The sequence below is a fragment of the Ursus americanus genome, chromosome 1, assembly GCF_024610735.1.
Source record: "Ursus americanus isolate L20-20 chromosome 1, mUrsAme1.1.p, whole genome shotgun sequence".
Classification (NCBI taxonomy): domain Eukaryota; kingdom Metazoa; phylum Chordata; class Mammalia; order Carnivora; family Ursidae; genus Ursus; species Ursus americanus.
The window spans coordinates 9,747,961-9,769,698 of NC_142127.1; the positions used below are offsets into that span (position 1 = coordinate 9,747,961).

General features: G+C 36.3%; 1 protein-coding gene across 6 annotated transcripts in view; it reads right to left on the bottom strand.

The window, feature by feature from the left end:
* The window catches only part of EPB41L5 (erythrocyte membrane protein band 4.1 like 5), a 142,806-nt gene that overhangs the window by 4,829 nt on the left and 116,239 nt on the right, over window positions 1-21,738 (bottom strand). For 3 of the 6 annotated variants that reach the window (XM_045804111.2, XM_045804116.2, XM_045804112.2), the window contains 6 exons: window positions 19,137-19,265; window positions 16,293-16,357; window positions 12,638-12,728; window positions 10,389-10,463; window positions 5,441-5,482; window positions 4,962-5,092 (listed from right to left, as the gene is read on the bottom strand). In XM_045804111.2, the coding sequence (XP_045660067.1) occupies window positions 4,962-5,092; window positions 5,441-5,482; window positions 10,389-10,463; window positions 12,638-12,728; window positions 16,293-16,357; window positions 19,137-19,265 (533 nt within the window). The remainder of the gene's footprint in view (window positions 1-4,961; window positions 5,093-5,440; window positions 5,483-10,388; window positions 10,464-12,637; window positions 12,729-16,292; window positions 16,358-19,136; window positions 19,266-21,738) is intronic. The other 3 variants (XM_045804113.2, XM_045804117.2, XM_045804115.2) reach the window with 3 other exon arrangements.

A 21,738-nucleotide genomic window follows, 5' to 3' on the forward strand; every position in this document is an offset into this window, starting at 1 on the left:
TCAATGACTATGCTGCAACACCTAATTTAGCAATGAGACATTTACAGAAGGGAATTTTCTAGATAAATGATGCTTATTTCATCTTGAAATGAAATCTGAAGATACCAATTTTCCCTACTGTCTTGAATAAAACATACCAAACACTTAATCATTTCTTAATGAGTCAGGGTTATTATTATGAATGGCAAGAACAGTACTGTGCTGAGCATGACAGCAAACCTGTTGAAGAAATACCAAGGTAAGTGCGCACACTGTTCTGTGCTTTACACAGATATAGTCCCAGATGGCTGTGGCTGAGTTCCCACACCAGTTAATCTGCTTTGTCAGAGTTATGTGAAAAATAAAAGGATGTGGGCTTTGCATGAGTGCCCAAGAGTCTCTGCCATAGCTGAAGAGCATGAACTCAGAAGCAAGGATGTAAAGTCATCTCTCTTGGTTTCATTAAAACTTAACATCAAAATACACAGTGCAAAGGACAGAGTTTAACATGTCGAAACTACTAACAAGCTTGATAGTTGAAACAGCAGTCACATGTACCAGCCTTCTCCATTTCTACTACATAGAGACAAACACTTTCAACAGTTTTCTTTTTTTTTTCTGGCACTTTCCTTCACTTTTCTGTATCTGTTTCTCCAAGTATTCTAACAAATCCTGGGATTTGTTATAAATGCAAATTCCTAGGCACCACCCCAGACATGCTGAATAGGAGGATCTGAGGATGGGGCCCTGTAAACTGTGTTTATTTGTTTTAAAGACTGATTTATTTTAGAAAGAGAGAGAGAGCACATGAGTGGGAGGGGCAGAGGGAGAGGGAGAGAGAATCTCAAACAGACTCTGCCCTGAGTGATGAGTATGGGGCCTGACGCTGGGCTCAATCTCATAACCCTGAGATCACGACCTGAGCTGAAACCAAGAGTCAGCTGCTCAACCAACTGCACCACCCAGGCGCCCCCCTAAGCCATGTTTTAACGAGCCCTCCAGGCGACTGTGATACACAACGAGCAAAAGTCCAAGTGGCCTTTGGACTGTTTTCTACAATGACTTCCTGCCACGGATTACAAAAGCTTACCATTCTTAGAGCCCACTCACCAGCTACCCAATCCTTCCTTCTTACCTTTTCAACACAGTTTAATGAACAATTTTCAGCACGTTTGTTATAATTATGTAAATATTTTCACAACTGATATAAGCATAGTGCATTTTTTTCTTATATAATTTGCTCTTCCTGGACTGAAGAACTGCTTCTTTGTTTCACTGTTTGCTCCATTTTCTGTACTTATTTCTAATTTGTCCTTAAGCTTGCAGCTAGAACCATGGATCTCACCACAGTACATTCAGACATGTCATGTAATTTTTCAAAAACTGGGGGAAGCCATGTTTGTGTTTTTTTCTTGGCAATATCTTTCCTGGAACTCTATATCCCCCTCTTCAAATCTGTACAGAATTTTCCTAGACCAGTGGGGCAGCTGCTGCCTCAGAACTTTCCTCCACCTTTATCCTGGTCAGTTCCTGCACCTGTTTTCTGTGTCCCGTGTCTTCCTCCTTCTTGGATAATCACGTGGTTTTGATGGATTACATCCTCCAGTGAGTAAATGCCTGAATAAGACTGCATGGGAAAGTATACATTTTAGAGAAACTCCATGTCTACTCATCTCATTCTAATCTCACACTTCATTGATATAGTCTGGATATAAACATCTAGGTGAAAAATAATTTTCCTCCAGAATTCTGAAGACATTGCTCCATTACCTTCTTGCTTTCAGTGAAGTGTGCTGTCATTCTGATTACCAATCCTCTCATGTACTCTTTTTTACTTCCCTCTCTGCAGACTTATATCCTCTCTTAAGTCCGATATTCTGAAGTTTCATGATGGTCCCTGGTGTTGTCTATTTTCATTCTCTGTGCTGGGTACTCAGACCTGTTTAATCTAAAAACTCAAGTACTTCTGGTTGCCTGGGTGGCTCAGTCTATTAAGCGTCTGCCTTGGCTCAGGTCATGATCTCAGGGTCCTGGGATCAGGCCCACATTGGACTCCCTGCTCAGTGAAGAGTCTGCTTCTCCCTCTCCTCCTCCCCCGGCTCATGCTCTGTCTCTCAAATAAATAAAATCTTAAAAACAAAATGAAACAAACAAACAAAAAAAACAACAAAAACACCTGAAGTACTTCTGAGAAATCTCAATTCCTTTGACAATTTTCTCTTATTTACTCTGTTCTTTCCGGATCTTCAATGATTTATATATTGGACTGCCTGGACCAATCCTCCAATTTTCTCTTCTGTCCCAGTTTTCATCTTTTTGCTCTCCTTTTTTGGAGTTCCTCAATCTTATCTTCCACACACTCTTTGGATTTTATTTTTAACGTGGTTAATAATTTCTAAGAATACTGCATTTTCTGTTTCCTTTCTTTTTCATATCCTGTTAGTGTGGCATGGATGCGGCACCTCCTCTCTCTTGAAACTATCTATCATTTGTGAAGTTTCTGATGCTCATGTTCCCTTCTTTTCAGTTTACCAGTTCCAGTTTTTCCTCAAACATCTGGAAATCTTTGGCTCTCTTCACACTTACAAGGGAAGCAGCTACTCATATTTAAAAGTGAAGCACTGGAATGCCATTTGGAAACTGTACATACGGGCAAAACGCACTAACTAATGGGCTTCTGGTAGTTGCAGAGGACCCAGCAAAGTTGTGTCCAGACTTCAGACCCACAGAAAATGAGATTACAAATACAGTGTTGTTTTAAGATGCTAAATATGTGGCAATTTGTTACACAACAAACTAATATACATAATTATGTTTACACGATTCATCTGTATTGCTATTTATGTAGCTATTAATGGGCTTTTGGAAAGTTTTCAGCTTGGGCTATTATGAATAGAGCTGCTGTAAACATTCTTGTACATGTCCTCTCATAGACATTTATTTGTATTTCTACTGGGTATGTATGATAGAATCACTGAGTCACTGGGCATGTTCAGCTGTAGTAGATACTGCCAAACCTATTTCCAACGTGGTTATTCCAATTTAAAAAGCTCCAGTTGTCCCATATCTTCACCAACACTCGATACTATGTGTCTTTTTCACTTCAGCGATTCCGGTAGTGTACAGTGGTCACTCCATGGTGGTTTGAATTTGTATTCCTCAATGACTAGTCAAGTTGCACACTGTCTTGTATACTTATTGACCACCTGGATATCCTCTTGTGAACTGCCTTTTCAAGTCTTGCCAATTTTTCCATTTAGCTGTCTTTTTCTTATTGATTTACAAGAGCTCTTTATATATTCTAAAGATTCTTTCTTTTGTCAAAGACAGAGAGATAGAGATCAATGGGGAGAGGAGGGAGGAAGTGCAAGTATTTTCTCTAACTCTCTGGCTTCCCTTTTTGAGATCTTGAAATTATTTCTTTTTATGAACAGAAGTTCTTGATATAATCCAAGTTACCGATTTTTTCCTGTTACTAAAGCATTTTGTGACCTGTTTAAAAAATCTTTCCTGATCTCCAGGATGTTTGCTTATATTTTCTTCTAAAAGCTTTATTATTTGATGTTTCACATTTAGATCTGCAATCCATCTAGGATGGATTTTTGTGTATGGTCTCAGGTTGGGTCAAGATTAATCTTTTCCCACATGGATATTTAATTTGTCCAGCTGATTTACTAAAAAACCATCCTTTCCCCACAGCACCGCACCCTCCCTTTTTCACAAATCAGGTAACTGTATATGTGTGGGTTTGTTTCTAGACCCTATTCTATTCCACTGGCTTTTTTTTTTTTTTTGAGGTATGATTGACATATAACATTATATAAGTTTCAGGTGTACTACCTGTTCTTTTTGATCTCTTTAATTCCTCTATGACTATTTTGTCTTGGGAAGAATGTAGATAATCTCTTCTTTCATCTGTAATTTTTAATTTAGAAGTCCTAAGAACTCATATTTTATTGTGTAAACTCAATTACAAAGCATTATCACCTGGTTTTCTACACATAATCTCTATTTATACAGTGGCAATTTACTAGGCATATAAATGGTTAGAAAAATAACTTATTAAAATTGTATATGGTGCTATTTGACAAGTACATGTCAGTTCCCTACGGCAAGTCCCATGCTTGTTTTGTTCACTGCTATCTTCAGTGCTGCCAAACCAGATAAAATCAATGCCTGGTACATAACAGGCATTCAATAAGTGTTTGCTGAGTGAGTGATTATATTACTTTGAAGACTGTGGAGATAAGAGAACAATTTTAAAATGAAACTATTAATTTCCCAAGTTAATCAGTTCTAATAATTTTTCCAATTAATGAGGAAATTTCTTCTCTAATTAGGATAGCATCTATTTCAACTAACTTAACACTCTCAAGACCAGGAGGATGTGAGAAACAGACATCACCAAGAAGAAGGCTGAAGTGAGAATGAAGGCAATTGTACATCTTTTGCAAAATAGGTACAGTTTTGGTTCTAACAATGAAGAGTTGAAGAACTACATGCCAAACAAAAGGTCTTTCGAGTCCAGCTTCTATTTGTAGCAAGCAATATGTTGAAATGAACTTGTAACAAGTAGTGGTAAAAGGTGTCTCACTCACAGCCCTCGTCTTGGGAATCTCCTACCTCACTCTTATCTATGACTCTTCACCTTATGGATGAACAACATAATAGTAAAGCATTAAAGGAAAAGACATAAGTGAATTCTAAAATAAATATAAATTTTTAAAGATAAGCCTGTTAACATGTTAACATTTATGAGGACTTCATATAAAAAAAAAAGGGCTTCATAATTTTGTAGAAAATTATTACTGACAAGAAAACAGAGAAAAACACTATTCCAAATAATAGAGAAAAAAATTTATCCAGGTTCAGTTAAGTTCAGTTAAAGAAGAACTAACATTACTGCTATAAATATATTAATTTTATTATTTTTTCCTCCTAACAGATGCCTAAGAACTGCAATGGAGAAATAATTTCCTCACCTGGTCACAGCATCCACCAAGAATGGTGCTGGGGGAGAAATCAACGAGATTACTTCTCTGTTACCATGTCCCTCCTTCCCTGCCAAGGACGGTCCACTTCCTGCCAGTCCATTAGAAAGGACACTCCTCTGCTGAGGGAGACAGACACAATACCTGAGCAGAGGTGAAAACACTGGCCTGGGCATCAGCTCCAAGCCATCTTCCCTAATGACTGTGGTAGTAAGTTAGAGGATTTTGATGGTCATGGGCTGCTTTGGTTTGTTTCTTACCATCCTTCACCTCAGATTTTTATTTTTGTTTTTGTCAGCATCCTTAAGCCTTTACAAACAGAAAAGCTAAATCACTAGTTTGAAGCCATTAAGTTAACAGAACTTTGGGAATGACCCCACATCTTTAAGGAAAAACAAGAGTCAGGTAATCCTTTCAGCCTCACTCTAAAAGGGTAACCAAAATAAAAATTGCAAATATCATTAACTTACTGGTACAATCCACCGTGGTGTGATCATGGATGTTGAAGATACCTAAAATAAATTGTATATATGTGTTTACTTTTAGGGAAGACTTATTTTCACAATCATTCTCATAACGTTTTCTACTATGGAATGTACTGCAGAGGGAGAAAGTTCTTAATGGCTCCCCCTGAGCTGACGGGCACTCTGAATCCAGGATCCTTTTCTACAACACAGATGCCGTACTCACCACTTAAGAAACTGTCATAATTTTGAGAATCTCTTTAAAAATGTTCTACTACAAGAATGCTACTACTACTTTCAGGTTCCTTATTAACAGGACTTCCCCCACCCCCCAACCCAGCATCCAGTTTAACATTTTATTTTCTGACATTTCAATTCATTACGAATAATCATAGCTTTCTTGGTAGCATCCTGAACAGTGGATTATGACTAATCCAAATGAAGAAGCACAAAGAAAGTAACACAGGGAAAAAAAATCTGTTCATATATAGGTCATTCTCTAATTTATCATTCATGTATATAGAAACACTCATATTGTCCTGACTCATAGGGGCCTTGTTACGTTAGCTTTTTAACGTTTAATTTTCTAGACCTTACTTCTATGTGTAGAATTATAAGCTAATGGACTCTCCTACTTTATAGAAACTTAGATTAGTCCTTAGACTCGTGGTCTGAGATTCTGATAAGAAAAAAATTTATGTAAGTCCCTGTCTTATTAATAAGTGAGCACCAGAAGAAAAAAGTACAAAGTATGACTTTCCCACCAAAATTAAGAAAATGCACTTTTACCATAGGAAATACAAGGAAGAATGAGAGAGAGAATATATGGTAAAGGTAAATAAAAAATGGTTTGGCAGAAACAAGTCCTATAATAACCATAATTACAGTAAATATAAATGGATTAAACACAATCAGAGGATAGAAATCCTCAAATAAGATTTAAACAACAAGATCCAGCAAACTGTTGTTCACAAAAGGTCCACTTAAGATCAACAGATACAAAAAGGCTGAAAATAGAAGGATAGGAAATTATATATTAGGCCATATAAACTTAAAAGAAAGCTAGGGGGTCAATTTTATATTAGTCAAAAGGGAAATTAAGAGAGAAAAAAGGGTCAAGGAAGGACACTTCAAAGTGCTCAAAGGAGGTGGAGAAAGTATAATTACCATTAATATATATGCACCTCACAGCATATCTTCAAAATACACAAAATGACAGATTTAGCAATAGATGAGAAGTGAATTAATCAATAACTGTTGACAGGTATGAAACATACCCTAGAAACTGAAAGAATATTAAAGAGACTCAGCAGATTGATTAATGAAAGAATTCAGCAAGTATGCTAGACACAAAATCAACTTCTGAGTTCAACAGTAAAAAGTTAAAAACTGTTCATTATTATCAAAAAACTGTAACAAAACTATGAAGTATTTAGCCTAACAATCTAAAGAAGACTTACAGAGAACATTTAGAGACTCTAAGATGAGAGAAAACAGAAATATCTATCATGTTCATGAAAATGAAAAGACATTACAAAAGTGTCCGTTTTCTCCAAAATAATCTCTAAATTTAATATAAACTCCATTAAATGCCAGCAGAATTTTGGGGGAAATCTGACAAACTGATGCTGAAATTTATAAGTAAGAATATACTAGGTATCAGTACAAAGCCAGAGTAATAAACACAAGAGTAGTAGAGCAGAAAAAGAGCCCACTGGAACACAACAGAAAGATTAGTTAACACACCAACAGGGAAAGGATGAGTCATTTAGTAGATAATATTGAGAAAATTGTCTCTTTTTATGGATAAATACAAATTTGTGTCATATCAAAACCATAACTGACATCCTCCCCCAAAACCTCATATTATTCAAATTGGTTAAAATCTAAATGTGAAAGGTAAAATAAAATTAAAGCTAATAGAAACGAACAGAAAAGAATATCTCTGTGACCTCAGGGGTTGGGGTGGCAGACGAGGAAGGATCTTTTCAAACCCCAAACCCCACACTATAAGGAGAAAAAAATGAAGAATGCGTGACATCGGAATAGAAGGTTTTTGTTCGGTGAAGGACATACACCTATTTTACTCATCCACCTCCCCGGTGACAGACATATGTTGTCTCAGTGTCCTTGCTACCTGTCAAAAATGACACGGTGATAAAGATGCCTCAGATGTGTTAGTACACAGATCAGAAGAAAGTATTTTTAGTATCTAAGACTGACATGGAATTAATATCTAGACTATACAAGAATTCCTGAAATCAAGAAGAAGACAGGAAACCTGACAGAAAAAAGGGAAAAAGATACAAATAGGTGATTCAGTCAAAGAGGAAACCTAAAGCGGCATTAAAATAATGGAGGAAATATACCATCTAACCCATGCAAATTGAAACAAGGAGACCAACCCATAAAGACAGAATATATTAGAAAGTCAGATAAAGTTCAGCTTAGGGAAAAACTGTGGGTAGGACTTATAAACTATGGGAGCCATTCTGGAGGCAGTGAGCGATACCTACTATTCATATAACCATGCAACCCAGCAATCCTACTTGTGGGTATCTATCCCCAATTCTCCCACAGTACGTTCAAAGAAATATGAAAGAAGATTTTTTTCTAAGTTATATTAGTTTCAGGTGTACAATACAATGATTCAACAATTCTATAAATTTCTCAGTGTTCATCATAAGTGTACTCTTTACCCTCTTCACCTATTTCATCCATCCAACCACACAACTCCCCTCTGGTGACCACCAATTTGTTCTCTGTATTTAAGTCTGTCTTATTGTTAGTCTCTTTTTTCCTTGTTCGTTTGTTTTGTTTCTTCAATCCCACATATGAGTGAAATCATATGGTATTTGTCATTCTGTTTGCCTTATTTCACTTAACATTATACCCTCCAGCTCCATCCATATTATTGCAAGTGGGAAGATTTCATTCTTTTTATGGCTAAGTAATATTCCATCTTGCACACACGCACATGCACACGCACACACAGAGCCCACATCTTCTTTATCCATTCATCTATCAACGGATATTTGGGTTCCTTCCATATCCTGGCTATCACAAATAATGCTGCAATAAACAGGGATGCATATGTCTTTTCGAATTAGTGTTTTCACTTTCTTTGGGTAAATACCCAGTAATAGAATTGCTGGATCAGATGGTAATTCTATTTTTAATTTTTTGAGGAAACTTAATACTGTTTTTCACAAATGTTTATCTAAATGAATATACGAAAGATGTCCGGAAGTACATATAGCAAACAGAGTAGAATGGGTGCCTTAGGGAAAATGGGGAATGGAGAACAAAGGGAAATAAAATAAGACAAACAAAAGAGAAGCCTTGCATGGACCTAAGAAGATAGTCTGCCATGGACTGAGAGGTATAATTAATTTGGGTATCTGACTTTTTAAAAAAAGATCTCATTAATAATAGCACAAAAAAGCAGGAAAGATCTGAAAATAGTAAAGTATAGAACTTATATTGGGGGGCTATAATGACAAAGTTTAAGAAGAGATACAGGAAGTCTTGAATGAGAAAAACATCGTATTCTTAGCTAAGACACAGATTATCATAAATATATCGATTCTTTCCCCAAATTAATTTATGAATTTAATGCATTTACAAATAAAAATCCAAAGGATTTTGGAGGGGTGGGACTAGAAAAAGTTATTCTAAAAATCTTCTGAAAGAATTAACAAGCAAGAATAACAGAACAGTTACATAATGATGCTTGTCTTGCCTTACTCTATCAAAATCAATTAAAAAGCTAAAGTTGTTAGAAGAGTGTTACAGTTCTAATAACAGAAATCTGTAAGTGTAACAGAACAGAGAGCCCATATGCAGAATCTAAAACGCATGATATTCTAAATCTTGATTTAAAACAAACAAACAAAAAAAGCGTTCTAAATTTGCAGGAAAGGGAAAACATATCAGTGATGTAAAAAAGTTGTTTAATCAGTTTGACTTTCATCCCTGTATCCACTTATGATAGAGTGCACATGGAATATGGTTCTGAGTTAGGCCCCAGGGAGTCCTTCTCTGGGCTTTAGGCCATCTTGCATTAATCTTTGAAGTTACTTCTTTTATCTTTATAAAGGATTATCATGGCTCAATACTGACACTATACCTTTTGTCTTCTGCCTGCTCACTTTTCTACACTTGTGATTAATTCTTATCCTTTGGTAAAGTCTCTGTTCACTGATCTAAGCTAGTGGTTACCAAAGGGTGGTTCTCAGACCACATCTACATCACCTGGAACATGCTAGAAATGCAACTTCTGAGGCCCTAACCCCCACACACCAAATCAGAAACACTGAGGGTGGAGCCCAGCAATCTGTGTTTTAATACACCCTCCAGGTGACAGATACACACCCAAGTTTAAGAATTAATTATCTAAGCAAACATCCAGGTCCAGAGAAAGTACCATTTGTACCTCCAAGCCTTCAGAATGAGATCTAGCTCCCACAGCAATTCTTGTCATATTACTCATAACACACTGAATGAGTTTGTATACTTTTCATCTCAACCATACAGAAGTCTCTAGAGGGAAAGAAATGTTTCTTATTTGTATTATAATTTGGTCACAGTACCCACCACAGTATCTCCTATACTGCAATAACAATCCATCTGTTCAATGCCAACCATTCTTATGCTCTATGTCCTTATTGTTTCAACTCTTTATGTTTATCCCCATATACTTCCTCTCATGTTACTTAATATGGTGTTGAATTACAAATAGGCTTATAGTAACATGTGGTTACTATACAGTGACACATAAATTTAAAGTGGTGAAATTTTAGTAGAAAGGCAAGGCTAAGTGGTTACTGAAATATGACCTCTTATTAAATGAACAGTTTTACTATATGGTTAAAAAGGCAAAAATTGGAATGTAGCAGGAATATGTTTCAAAACAGAAATTCCTTTCCACCTTGCTGTTTTAAAGCATATTTACCTGAGGTGTGACTGTGTGGTCCATTAGATTCTCAGTTAGAGATAAAAGCAAGGCATCCAATTCATCTGTAGCATCCTATGAGAGATAAAATATATATAGCTGTTGAATGACTCATTAATCATCAAACTAAATTTTTTCCATATTCTCTCAACTTACAATTCTGACCCAGCCTTTGTTGGTTTTAACCTTTAAACAAACAGGGATACTCAAGAATCATGGTTATTATAGTGATTCCCCTTTGCTTGGAGGGGAACCTAAACCAAAATCAGAAGTTGAAAAAGCTAAAGTGTTATGTGTGGGCGCCTGGGTGGCTCAGTCAGTTAAGCATTTGCCTTCAGCTCCGGTCATGATCTCAGGGTCCTGGGATGGAGCCCCACATTGGGCTCTCTGCTCAGTGGGGAGTCAGCTTCTTCCTCTCCTGCCTCTCGCCCTGCTCGTACCCTCTCTCTCTCAAATAAACAAATAAAATCTTAAAAAAAAAATAAAGTGTTACGTGAATTTACAGAGAGCTACTCTTTTTGGTGAGATAAAACTTGGGTAGGGTTAAGACTGTTCTGGCTCTTAGCTCTTAGACTGGAAGAGAGAGATAAAAGGTTCAGCACAGGAGACAGTGAATAAAGAAGACGCCTAAATTCCAAAGACTTCTTTATCCAGATGTACTGGTACTTCACTGTTTGAAAAAGAGTACAATATGAACTTCCCCCATAAATGTTAATCAATACTTTTTAATTAGTATTTGAAGCACCTAATGGAAGATGGATCTCTGTACTACAGAGAAAGAGAGAGAGAGAGAGAGACAGAGACAGAGAAGGTAAGTAGGTAGGTAGGAAGAATTTAATAAGAATAAAAGATAAAATTCCAAACTGGAAATAAGAGAAATAAGTATCGAGGGTGTAGTACACATAACAAAAAAAGGCCCTTTATTTATACAATCCTATTTCTATCTATCTGCCTTCAGGCTGTGGTCAATCTATTTATGTCTCAACATTCAACCTAATTTTAATCACACGTAGAGGGGCACCTGGGTGGCTCAGTTGTTAAGCGTCTGCCTTCGGCTCAGGGCATGATCCCAGGGTCCTGGGATTAAGCCCCACATCAGGCTCCATGCTCCGCTGGGAGCCTGCTTCTTCCTCTCCCACTTCCCCTGCTTGTGTCCCCTCTCTCACTGGCTGTCTCTCTCTCTCTGTCCAAATAAATAAATAAAATATTTAAAGGAAAAAATTACATATAGGAAAAAAATTGTTCTAAAAAATTTTCTCTCACTTCTCACATCCCCCTCCTCTTTGGCCACCCCTTCCCAGATAGCCCCCAAACAGTGTGTATGTATCTCTACCACAATGTATTAAAATTCTCTCTCCCAGTGGAATGTAAGCAGTTTGAAAAAAGATGCCATGTTTAACTTTTCAATTTTTGAAACTAGCATGCTGTCTGGTACATATTATAACATGCAATAAATCTTTGGATTAAATGACCTTCTCTGTTCCAAAAAATCATAAGTTTCACTCAATTTTCAATGATCAAAGATGGCACTATATCTTTTTAGAATTTTAATTAGCAGAAAGGAAGCTCCTGATTGAAGATATTTTAGGTTGGATTTTTTAAACCCAAAAGTCTGAAAAATTATACACCTAAATCTTAATTATACACTGTCTTTGGATAGTGGGAATACAAGTGATTCCTAACTTTTTTTTTAATGAAATATTTGGCAAATTTCTATAATTAATGCATCCATGTAGTTAAAAAGCAAAATGGTAAACATTCATTTGCAAGGATAATTTTTCATTTAACTTGCAAATTAAAACATTCAATGGGCAATGAACTGGGTTTCTATGATTTCTGGACTGGTAAGGGTGTGGCAAGGGGCAGAAAAGCAGCGGCTGTAACGAGCTGGTTATACTGCAATACAATGATAGGGTGCTGTTGTTTTAAGCAATCAGTATTTCTTTAGTGCCTACTATGGGCCATCTACTGTTTGAGACACTAGGGAGGTATAGCCAGCATCAAAAAACCAAAAATCCAAAGACCACCTAAAACAAAAGACCAACAAAGTAACAGAAAAACTGAAGAAGCCCTGAGATACTCTTGTGAGAGATTTGGCAATAGGATTCTCTCTAGAGAACTGAGGCTCAATGCTTTTCTCATAGCTTAAGTTCTGGTGTCAATCAGAAATCACCTGATGTCTGTGATTATACCACAGGACTCAAATCAATATAGCCTTTGGAGAAACTTTCAAAAGCAAGTGTTGTTACCTTAAGAACAGAACCATTTGCTGCAGGTGTGGTATGCATCAGAGCAAGAGAATCTTCAGGGAAGGGCACATCATTCTCATTTAATACAGCACTGGAAGAAAAAGATAAATTCACATCATGGAGCACCTATACAGGCATAGGGAACTTGTTCAAAGAAAGGACTTCAGAAAGAAGAGTAATAATTCATGTAGAGGAAGAAGAAATGATAATTTGTGAGGAGCATGACAGCAGTCAGTGTTGCATTCATATGACTTTGTGAGACCCTTCTCCACCCACCAAATAACAGTTTTCATATCCACACCAGACTCATTCACAGATGGATCAAAATGGTAGATTATTTTGCTTCCCTTTTAAATTTCACTGAAAGTTCAGAAAACATTTATCTTAAAAAGAAAGATACAGAAATAAGATAGATCAATTGAATGATTTTTAAAAGCTGTTATCAAATACATGAATGGGAAAGCTCAGTGGACTAGAAACTAACCAGAATACCTGAGATATGGGAGAACGGTCAGAAAACCATAGGGACAAGCCACCATCTAAGGACACAGGTTGGTGAGCTGTGCTGCAGAAGTCAGAAGCTACACCTAGAATGCTTCAGATATTACAACAGGACTAGCCAGGTGACAGGATGCCAGAGAATCTGTTACTAGGCCTGGCAGCAGGAATCACAATGGTGTCTAATCCCAGATAAGAATAACAAGAACAGGAGCAGTCTCACAGAGGCCTCCTGTATACCTGGGAGGAAAGGGGGGAAATCTAGAGCCAAAGACCATCATCCACCAAGATTAACACACGCAGTAGGAAATCCCAGTCCTTCCTAATATTGCTGAAAAGTATGCAAACAGGAGCAGGTCCTGAAGCCTACAAGGAGAATGAGAAAAAATGAGAAATAAATCCTAGATTGAAAAAGTCAGACATAATTAGTGAGGTGGAAGCTAGGACTGTTTCATGCAAAACAGTAAGGCAAAAAGAGACAAAGAGATGAAAAATAAGAAGGGACAGTTATGAGAAACAGAGAAATGATCATGATGTTTCAACTAATGGATACCTGACATTCAAAAAGATAATGGCTTATGATTTTCCAGAACTGAAAAAAGACATATATGGGTCTTCAGATTGAAAGGCCACCCTGAATACTAACAAATTAAAAACAAAACAAAAACCTATTCTTAGACAGTAATGAGAATGCAGAACTTCAAGAATAAGCAGTAAAGTGTAAAAGAGAGAAAAAATAACTTTGTGCTTCAGAAAGAAGCAACAGCTCAGAGGAAAGGACTCAATATAAGAAAAAATGAGCATTAAAAGGAGTGAAATATGTCTTACAATGAATTCTCCCAACCCTTCGAGAAAAGATTAGTCATGTATAATTTACACTGCTACGAAACAGAGGAAGAAAGAGATGAAAAGCTTCTGCAACCATTCTGCTCAGTGCGTGTTATGACCCAGCACTTTCACTCCCAGGTATACACCCTAAAAAAATCCTCACAACACGTGTATGGAAGAACATGTACAACGTCAATTTGGAATAAATACTGGCCCATTAATAAAACAGTGAATAAACTGTGATTGACTTATGTAATGAGAGTTAAAATGAAGGAAATATGGATATTTTTAAAAATTCAGATATGTCAAAACAAAAACCACTGAATTATATACTTTAAATGGGTGAACTGCATAGTATTTAAATTTTATCTCAATAAAGCTGTTAACTACAAAAATAAATGATCTGAATAGCCATTTCTCCAAAGTAGAAAAGACGTTCAACATTAGTTCTTCAGGTAAATGAAAATCAAAACCACAATGAGACATGCTTCATGCTCTCTAGGATGGCTGTAATTTTAAAGATGGAGAATAATGAGCATTGCAAAGGATGTGGAGAAACTGGTACCCACATACATTGCTGGTGGGAACGGAAAACATTGTAGCTGTATTGGAAGAGAGTTAGGCAATTCCTCAAAAAGTTAAACATAGAGTTACTACATAACTAACTCCGCAATAACCCTCCTGAGTATATAGAGAGTTGAAAGTATGTCTACAAAAATTCTTGTATGTGAATATTCATAGCATAGCATAACAGTCAAAAAGTGGGAACAACACAAATGTCTATCAATTCATATATGGATAAACAAAATGTGGAATAGCTAATACAATGGAATATTATTCAGACCTAAAGAGGAATGAAGTACCAATACATGATACAATATGGATCAACCACAAAAACATTATGTTAAATGAAAGAAGCCAGATACAAAAGGCCACATATTATGTGATTCCATTTATATGAACTGTCCAAAGTAGGCAAATCCAGTATGTGGACAGACTGCAATGGGTGTGGTGTTTCTTTTAGAGGTGATGTAAATGTTATGGAATTAGACAGTGGTAATGGTGCAAAACTTTGTCAATGTACTAAAAAGCACAGAATTGTATACTTATAAAGGGAAAACATTATGCTATGGGAATTACAACTCAATAAAAAAAGATAAAAGAAAAATGGTCTAAATGAACTACAGCAAAATGTGAAGATGTTACAAAGCTTGATATGTGGTATACAGATAATATATAATCTCCACAGTTTTCTCTATGCTTGAAATATTTCCTTTTTTAAAAAGGGGGTACAGTAGGGGCAACTGGGTGGCTCAGTCAGTTAAGCAGCTGCCTTCAGCTTGGGGTCATGATCTTGGGGTCCTGGGGTTGAGCCCTGCAATGGTCTCCCTGCCCAGCAGGGAGTCTACTTCTCCCTCTCCCTCTGCCCTTCCCCCTACTCATGCTCTCTCTAGTTCTCTCTCAAATAAATAAATAAAATCTTTTTTTAAAACGGGGGGGTACAGTAATTTCTTTACAGTGTTGTATGGCATGGGAACAAAACAGATTATAGAAAAGGAAAAGGTCCAGAAATAGACCCAAGTTTAAACAAGAACTTAAGGATATCTTAAAGAATACACTTCAAATCCTAGAGGGAAAAATAGATCATTCAAAATATCAATAGCCATTCAGAAAAGCAAATCTAGAAGTTGGAGTACATTCTTGGTTCCTTCCAGCTTTAAGAGTTCAATGCACTGAAGCAGTCCCATCCCCATTATCCTCCTATTGGCAAAAATAAATTTTTTTTTGATGAAGTTCTAAAAGGCTCTAATAAAAATGTTGTGGGCCAACTGACTTACTGCAATTAATTAAAAGGTTAAATTGTAATTCCAGTTTTACCCTGGTTAAAGAAAAGAGAGGCACAGAAGGGACTTGGACAGAACAGCAAATAAATTTACTCGAATAGTGCGAGGGCCCATAAGAAAGTTTGTAAGAATGATGCCACTGTGATAACAGGATGGCACTAGAATTAAGAGAAAAAATATACATTCTTCACCATGTATAAGATTAAAAACACCTTTAAAGATTGCTTTTGCTCTGCAGTTTGATTCAGTAAAAGAATGAGAATGTAGAGAGACAAATTAGAAATACCTCCAGATAATCTAAAACAAGGTAGTAAGCAGCTATGTAATGGATAGAAGAGTGAATTCAAGTTATCTTTCAAATAGATAGCCTGCAATTATGTGGTGATACACTGAAGAAGAGGAAAAGAGACCAAAAACGAGTTAAGATCAAAAAAAGTTAAGAGGAGAAGAACATCAATTTAATTCCGTCTAACCCAGTACTGTACCTGGTTGTGGCAGCATCCTGAACATTGGCATTTTTATGACTTAATAAGCTATCTTCTCTTGTAACCTAAGAAAATGAAATCATAAAAAATTAAATATTTGTTGAGGATATTAAAGTAACAAGAAATTTATACTTCTTTCCAGTAAAAACAGAAATATCACTTTGCTTCAATTCCAGAGGCAATCATACCTTGTCTATGGAAGTATCAGTACTACACCTAGTACGGTCCTATCCCATTCCCAAATAAACAATCCACACTTCCACTTCAATAGTACACAAATTTACACCCTTTACTAGACAGCTCTCACTTATTTAAGACACCATGGTGTGTTAGTCAACATATACAGAATCCCAAAAGATTCAATGCCAGAATTTTTGGAATTTACATGATGAAAAGAAGAAAGAGATGTTAAGCAGTGTATCTGGCTTTTTATTTTTCCCTGAACACAGGAATATGTTAGGAGGAAATTCTAAAATATTTTTCTGAAGGGGTCAGTTTTTTCCTTTAACTTTACTGAGGTGTCATTTACATACAGTAAAATGCACACATTTTTAATGTAGGGTTTGATGAATTCTGAAAAATTTATACAGGTGCATAACCAACACCGAAGTCACCATGGGCAATATTTTCACTACTCCACAACGTGCCTTGAGGCGAATGCAACCCCACCAAAACCCTTACTCATGGCAAACAGTGAGCATTATGTTTTATAGTTTCACATAAATGGAATCACAATACCTATCCTTAGTGTCCATCTCTTTAGAATGGCATGATGTCTTGAGATTCACCCATGGTGCTGCATGTATCACCAATTCATTCCTTTTTATGTGCTGAGTAGCATTCCACTGAATGGACAGTTCACAATTTGTTTTTGTTTACCTGCTGATGGACATCTGGGTTGTTTCTAGTTTTTAGTTATTTCAAATAATGCTGCTAGGAACATCCATGTACTAATATCTGTGTGAATCTATGTTTTCATTTCTCTTGGATAAATACCTCGGAGTGGACCTGTGTGGTCATGTGGGAAGTATATGTTTAATACATTGCCAAATTCTTCTTAAAGTGCTTATAAACATTTTATATTCTTACCAGCAATGTGCACTGCAGGAGCTCCATCACTGCCAACACAGGGATGGTCAGTTTTTAATACTGGCCATTTCAGTGAACGTGTTTTTCAGCATGAAGTGTAATGCTAGTTGTAGATTTTTTCACTGATGCTCTTTATTAGGCTGAAGATGCTCCATTCTGTTTCTAGTTTGCTGTGAGCATTTATCACAAATGGGTACTGATTTCTGTGAAGTGCCTTTTCCATATGAATTGAGATAATTTACTTTTTAATATGGTGAACTATAGTGGTTTTTGAAGGATAAACCAACTTTTTTCCTGAGGTGAATGCTACTTGGTCTATTTTGTTAAGGATTTTTGAGTCTATGTACAAGAGGGATATTGGTCTATAGTTTCTTTTCATATGAAATCTTTTTCTGGCTTTCGTACTAGGGTAATACTAGTATTAGCAAATGAGGTGGGAAGTGCTCCCTCCTTTTCTATTTTCTAAAAGAGTTAGTGTGGGATCTTATTTCTTCCTTAAAAGCTTAGTAGATTTCAACAATGAAGGCATTTGGTCCTGGATTTTTCTTCATGGGAAGGTTTCTAACCATAAAATAAAATCTCTTTATTTTAGGGCTATTCAAGTTATTTTTTTCTTCCTCAAGTCAAGAAAAATCCAAAAGTGTAAATGAAACGTAAGGTAGTGACAACAATTACTATTGCTAATATAATAAGCTTCAACACTGGGGATTCCAACACTTAATTAAATGCTCTTCATGTGCCAGATACTCACTGTTCCGTGTCATTTACATGTATTATTTTATCCTTGTAACCCACCTTAAGGTAGGTACTACCAATATTTTTTCTTAAACATAGTTAAACTGACGCTCAGAGAAACTAACTTGCCAAGTCACAACACTAGTATGTGGTAGACTAGAGATGGGATTCAAACTGAAGCTGTCTGATTCCAGACTGTATTGTCATATTTTACATTTACTTTTATAGGCAAATATTATATGTTTATACTGAGGGGAGAGGATAGATAACGAAGGCAAAAACAATATTCCACAAGTCATCTCAGGTTCTCTTCAAGGCTTGTGCTTGGGGACAGAAGGGGAAAATGCATCTCCTCAACAATAGGATATTTTGAAATTCTAGTTGATAACATGATTTGGTGAGATGGGCTTCTGTCCTGATTTTAGTATGGAGGATAAGTCTGAAAGTTAGGGAGCACCAAGGAAAAACTGACTTTGAGAACATGGATGCCATAAACTTCATGGGGGCTGCTCCCTCCCCACTGCATCTTTCACAATGTCACAGCCAACTCTTTTTCACCTTGTTACTGTCACTCTTGTGACATACAACTCTGTCAAACCGAGGGCAGATGGGTGGTGGGAAATAGCAGACTGCTAAAGAAAGACCTAAAACCACAGACTTAGTGTTAATAGGAACTGCAAAGTCATTAGATTTTCTGGCTATTAAAGGGGCAAAGATTAGGAACTTGCTTCTATAGGAATTTGACTTAAAAAAAACAAAACAAAACTTCTTATGCCCTAGAGGGTCTTTATTTTCAACTTTTTATCCCATGACTGTCCCCTCTTAATCTAGCTTGTACTCAGACTCAGGAAGGCATTCTGCCAGCTTGAGCATGTGTCTGGGTACTACTCTCTATCTCCAATCACTAGCTAGGTCACTCTTCTTTAACACGCATGCACTTTATGTGTCTTTGGATCTCTCAGCCTTAAGTTCCATGTTCTTTTCCCTTCATCAGGACTACCTCCATTAAAGGCAGCTTACCTTATGCACTGCTTCTACTTGAGCCTTCAAAATGTTACTCTTCAAGTCAGGAGGAACTCTCCTGGCATTCAATCCTGGGCTCTCAATGGCATTATTAAGACATTTCTCAGTCAACTTCACCACCTCCTCCTAGATATTAAAAATATACCGTAAGCAACTCTGATGGGCTATAGTTATATGGAAATAGGAAAGGGGCTGACGAAAGTTCATATTCAGACAACCAGGAAATCACGTGTCTTAAATAGTCATATGCTGTTCCAAGAATAGTCACCTCCCACATGCAGTTTCAAACTAAGGCACAATAATCACAATAACGAAATATGAATTGGTAGGGATCTCTAGAAATCATCTAGCTTAATGTCCTGTTTTAAAGCAACTGAATAACTGACTACATCACATTCAGGACAAATGCCTGAATGAAATCACACATGGAAAACATGTGCTGTTTGTTGTAATTCAACTGGATTTTAGGTTAGGCCCTACACAGGCTAATAATCCTTGCAATTCTGGAGCTGTCACCAGGTAGATGATTTTGTTTGGAATTATGGTATATAGCCACAGTCACTCTCAGGTACAGACTATGAAAATGACAGAACAAAGCACAAGTCCAGTTAGTAAAGGTCACAATGAAAACAATATAAATAAACCATTATGAAAAGAAATAAATGGAACAAAGCAAATTAAGAAGTTTAGGGGCGCCTGGATAGCTCAGTTGGTTAAGCATCTGGCTCTTGACCTCGGTTCTGGTCTTGATTTTCAGGGTCGTGAGTTTAAGCCCCACATAAAAAAAAAGTACTTTAAATTATCTACACTACAACTGACACTTAAAATGAATTAAAACAACAAGAACAACAATTATCAATACTATTCTGTGCTTGTATTTAAGGCTGGTCTAAACAACAAACTCACTCTAAACATTTTCTTAGTCTTAGACACAGCTTCTGTTCTATAAAACAGGCTAGCTGGCATGTATGGGATGACACACCACACCATTCTTTCAGATTTGAAAGACTGAATTAATGTGTTTATTCTAATTTGGTGTTTCTCAGTGTGGTTTCCACACATCAGCCTCTGGTTGGGACCCTAAAATCTCAATGTTGGAGGAGCTTCCTTATGTGATTCTAATACACATCCAAGTCTAAGAACCACTGCTTTGGACTAAACTCTAATGCCTGTGACTGCCTCGTCTTCAGAATGATTCCTATTAATTGAAGGAAGTCCCTAGGTCCTTTTTTCAATCATAGTTAGTTCATATGGTGTGACCCAGCAATCCCACTTCTGGGTATATATTCAAAGGAAACAAAATCACTATTTTGAATAGATTTCTGCTCTCCCATGTTCACTGCAGTATTATGCACAGTAGCCAAGATACAGAAACAACTTAAACAACCATCAAAAGATGATGGATTAAAAATGTGGTGAGTTTATATGTATATATGGAATATTATTTACCTTTAAAGACAAGGAAATCTTAGCATAGGGAGCATAGTCAAATACTGTAATAACTTTGTATTGTGACAGATAGTAACTACACTGACGGGGAGCATTTCATAATGCATGTAATTGTAGAATCACTGCTATACATTTGAAACTAATATAAAATTGCAAGTCAACTATACTTCAATTTAAAAAAAAGAAGGAAACTCTGCCATTTACAACAAGATGGATGAAGCTGGAGGGCATTATGCTAAGTGAAACAAGTCAGAGAATGACAAATACTGCATGGTATTACTTACAAGTGGAAATTAACAAACAAAAATCCAACTCAGAAACAGAAAGTAGAATGGTGGTTGCCAGGGGCTTGGGGGTGGGAAAATAGGTAAAGCCTAGTAAAAAGGTACAAACTTTCAGTTATAACACGAATTAAATTCTGAGGATCTAATATAGAGCATGGTGGCTATAGCTAATCATCTGTTCCGTATACTTGAAATTTGCTTAGAGAGTAGATTCTAAGCATTCTCACCAAAACCCAAAACAAAATGGCAACTATATGAGGTGATGGATATATTGATTAATTCAATTGTAGAAATCATTTCACAATGTATATGTGTATCAAATCTTCATGTTGTATTCCTTAAATATATTACAATTTTATTTGTCAATTATATCTCAATAAAGCTGGGGAAAATCATGGCTAATTCAAATACTTTGACATTTTCTTTTCAGAGTCAATTATGTTGCAGAGTTGAAATTACTTGTTAATTATTTATATTTGCACATTATAGGATTCTCAGAGCAACCTGCCTCTGGACATAAGCAGAGATTTCTTTTTCTGTCTATATTACAAACATAAACAAGAATTCAATACACATCATAGGTAAAAGTATATATTGTTACCATCTTTCAATTTCTGCAAAAGTATAAAGGCTTTAAAACTGCCTGTACTTTAACATACTACTTCCTTTCCAGGAAAATAATCAGATGATGGCAGATATTTATTTTGAAGGTTGTTTTTCACAGCATTGATGATGACAGTGAAAATTAGCAATAATATAAATGTCCAACAGGTAACTGAGTAAACATAATGATGACACAATTTAACTACTGTCCGTAATATGTCCTCAAAATAAAGAAAGATGTTTATAATTGATTAGTTTTAAAA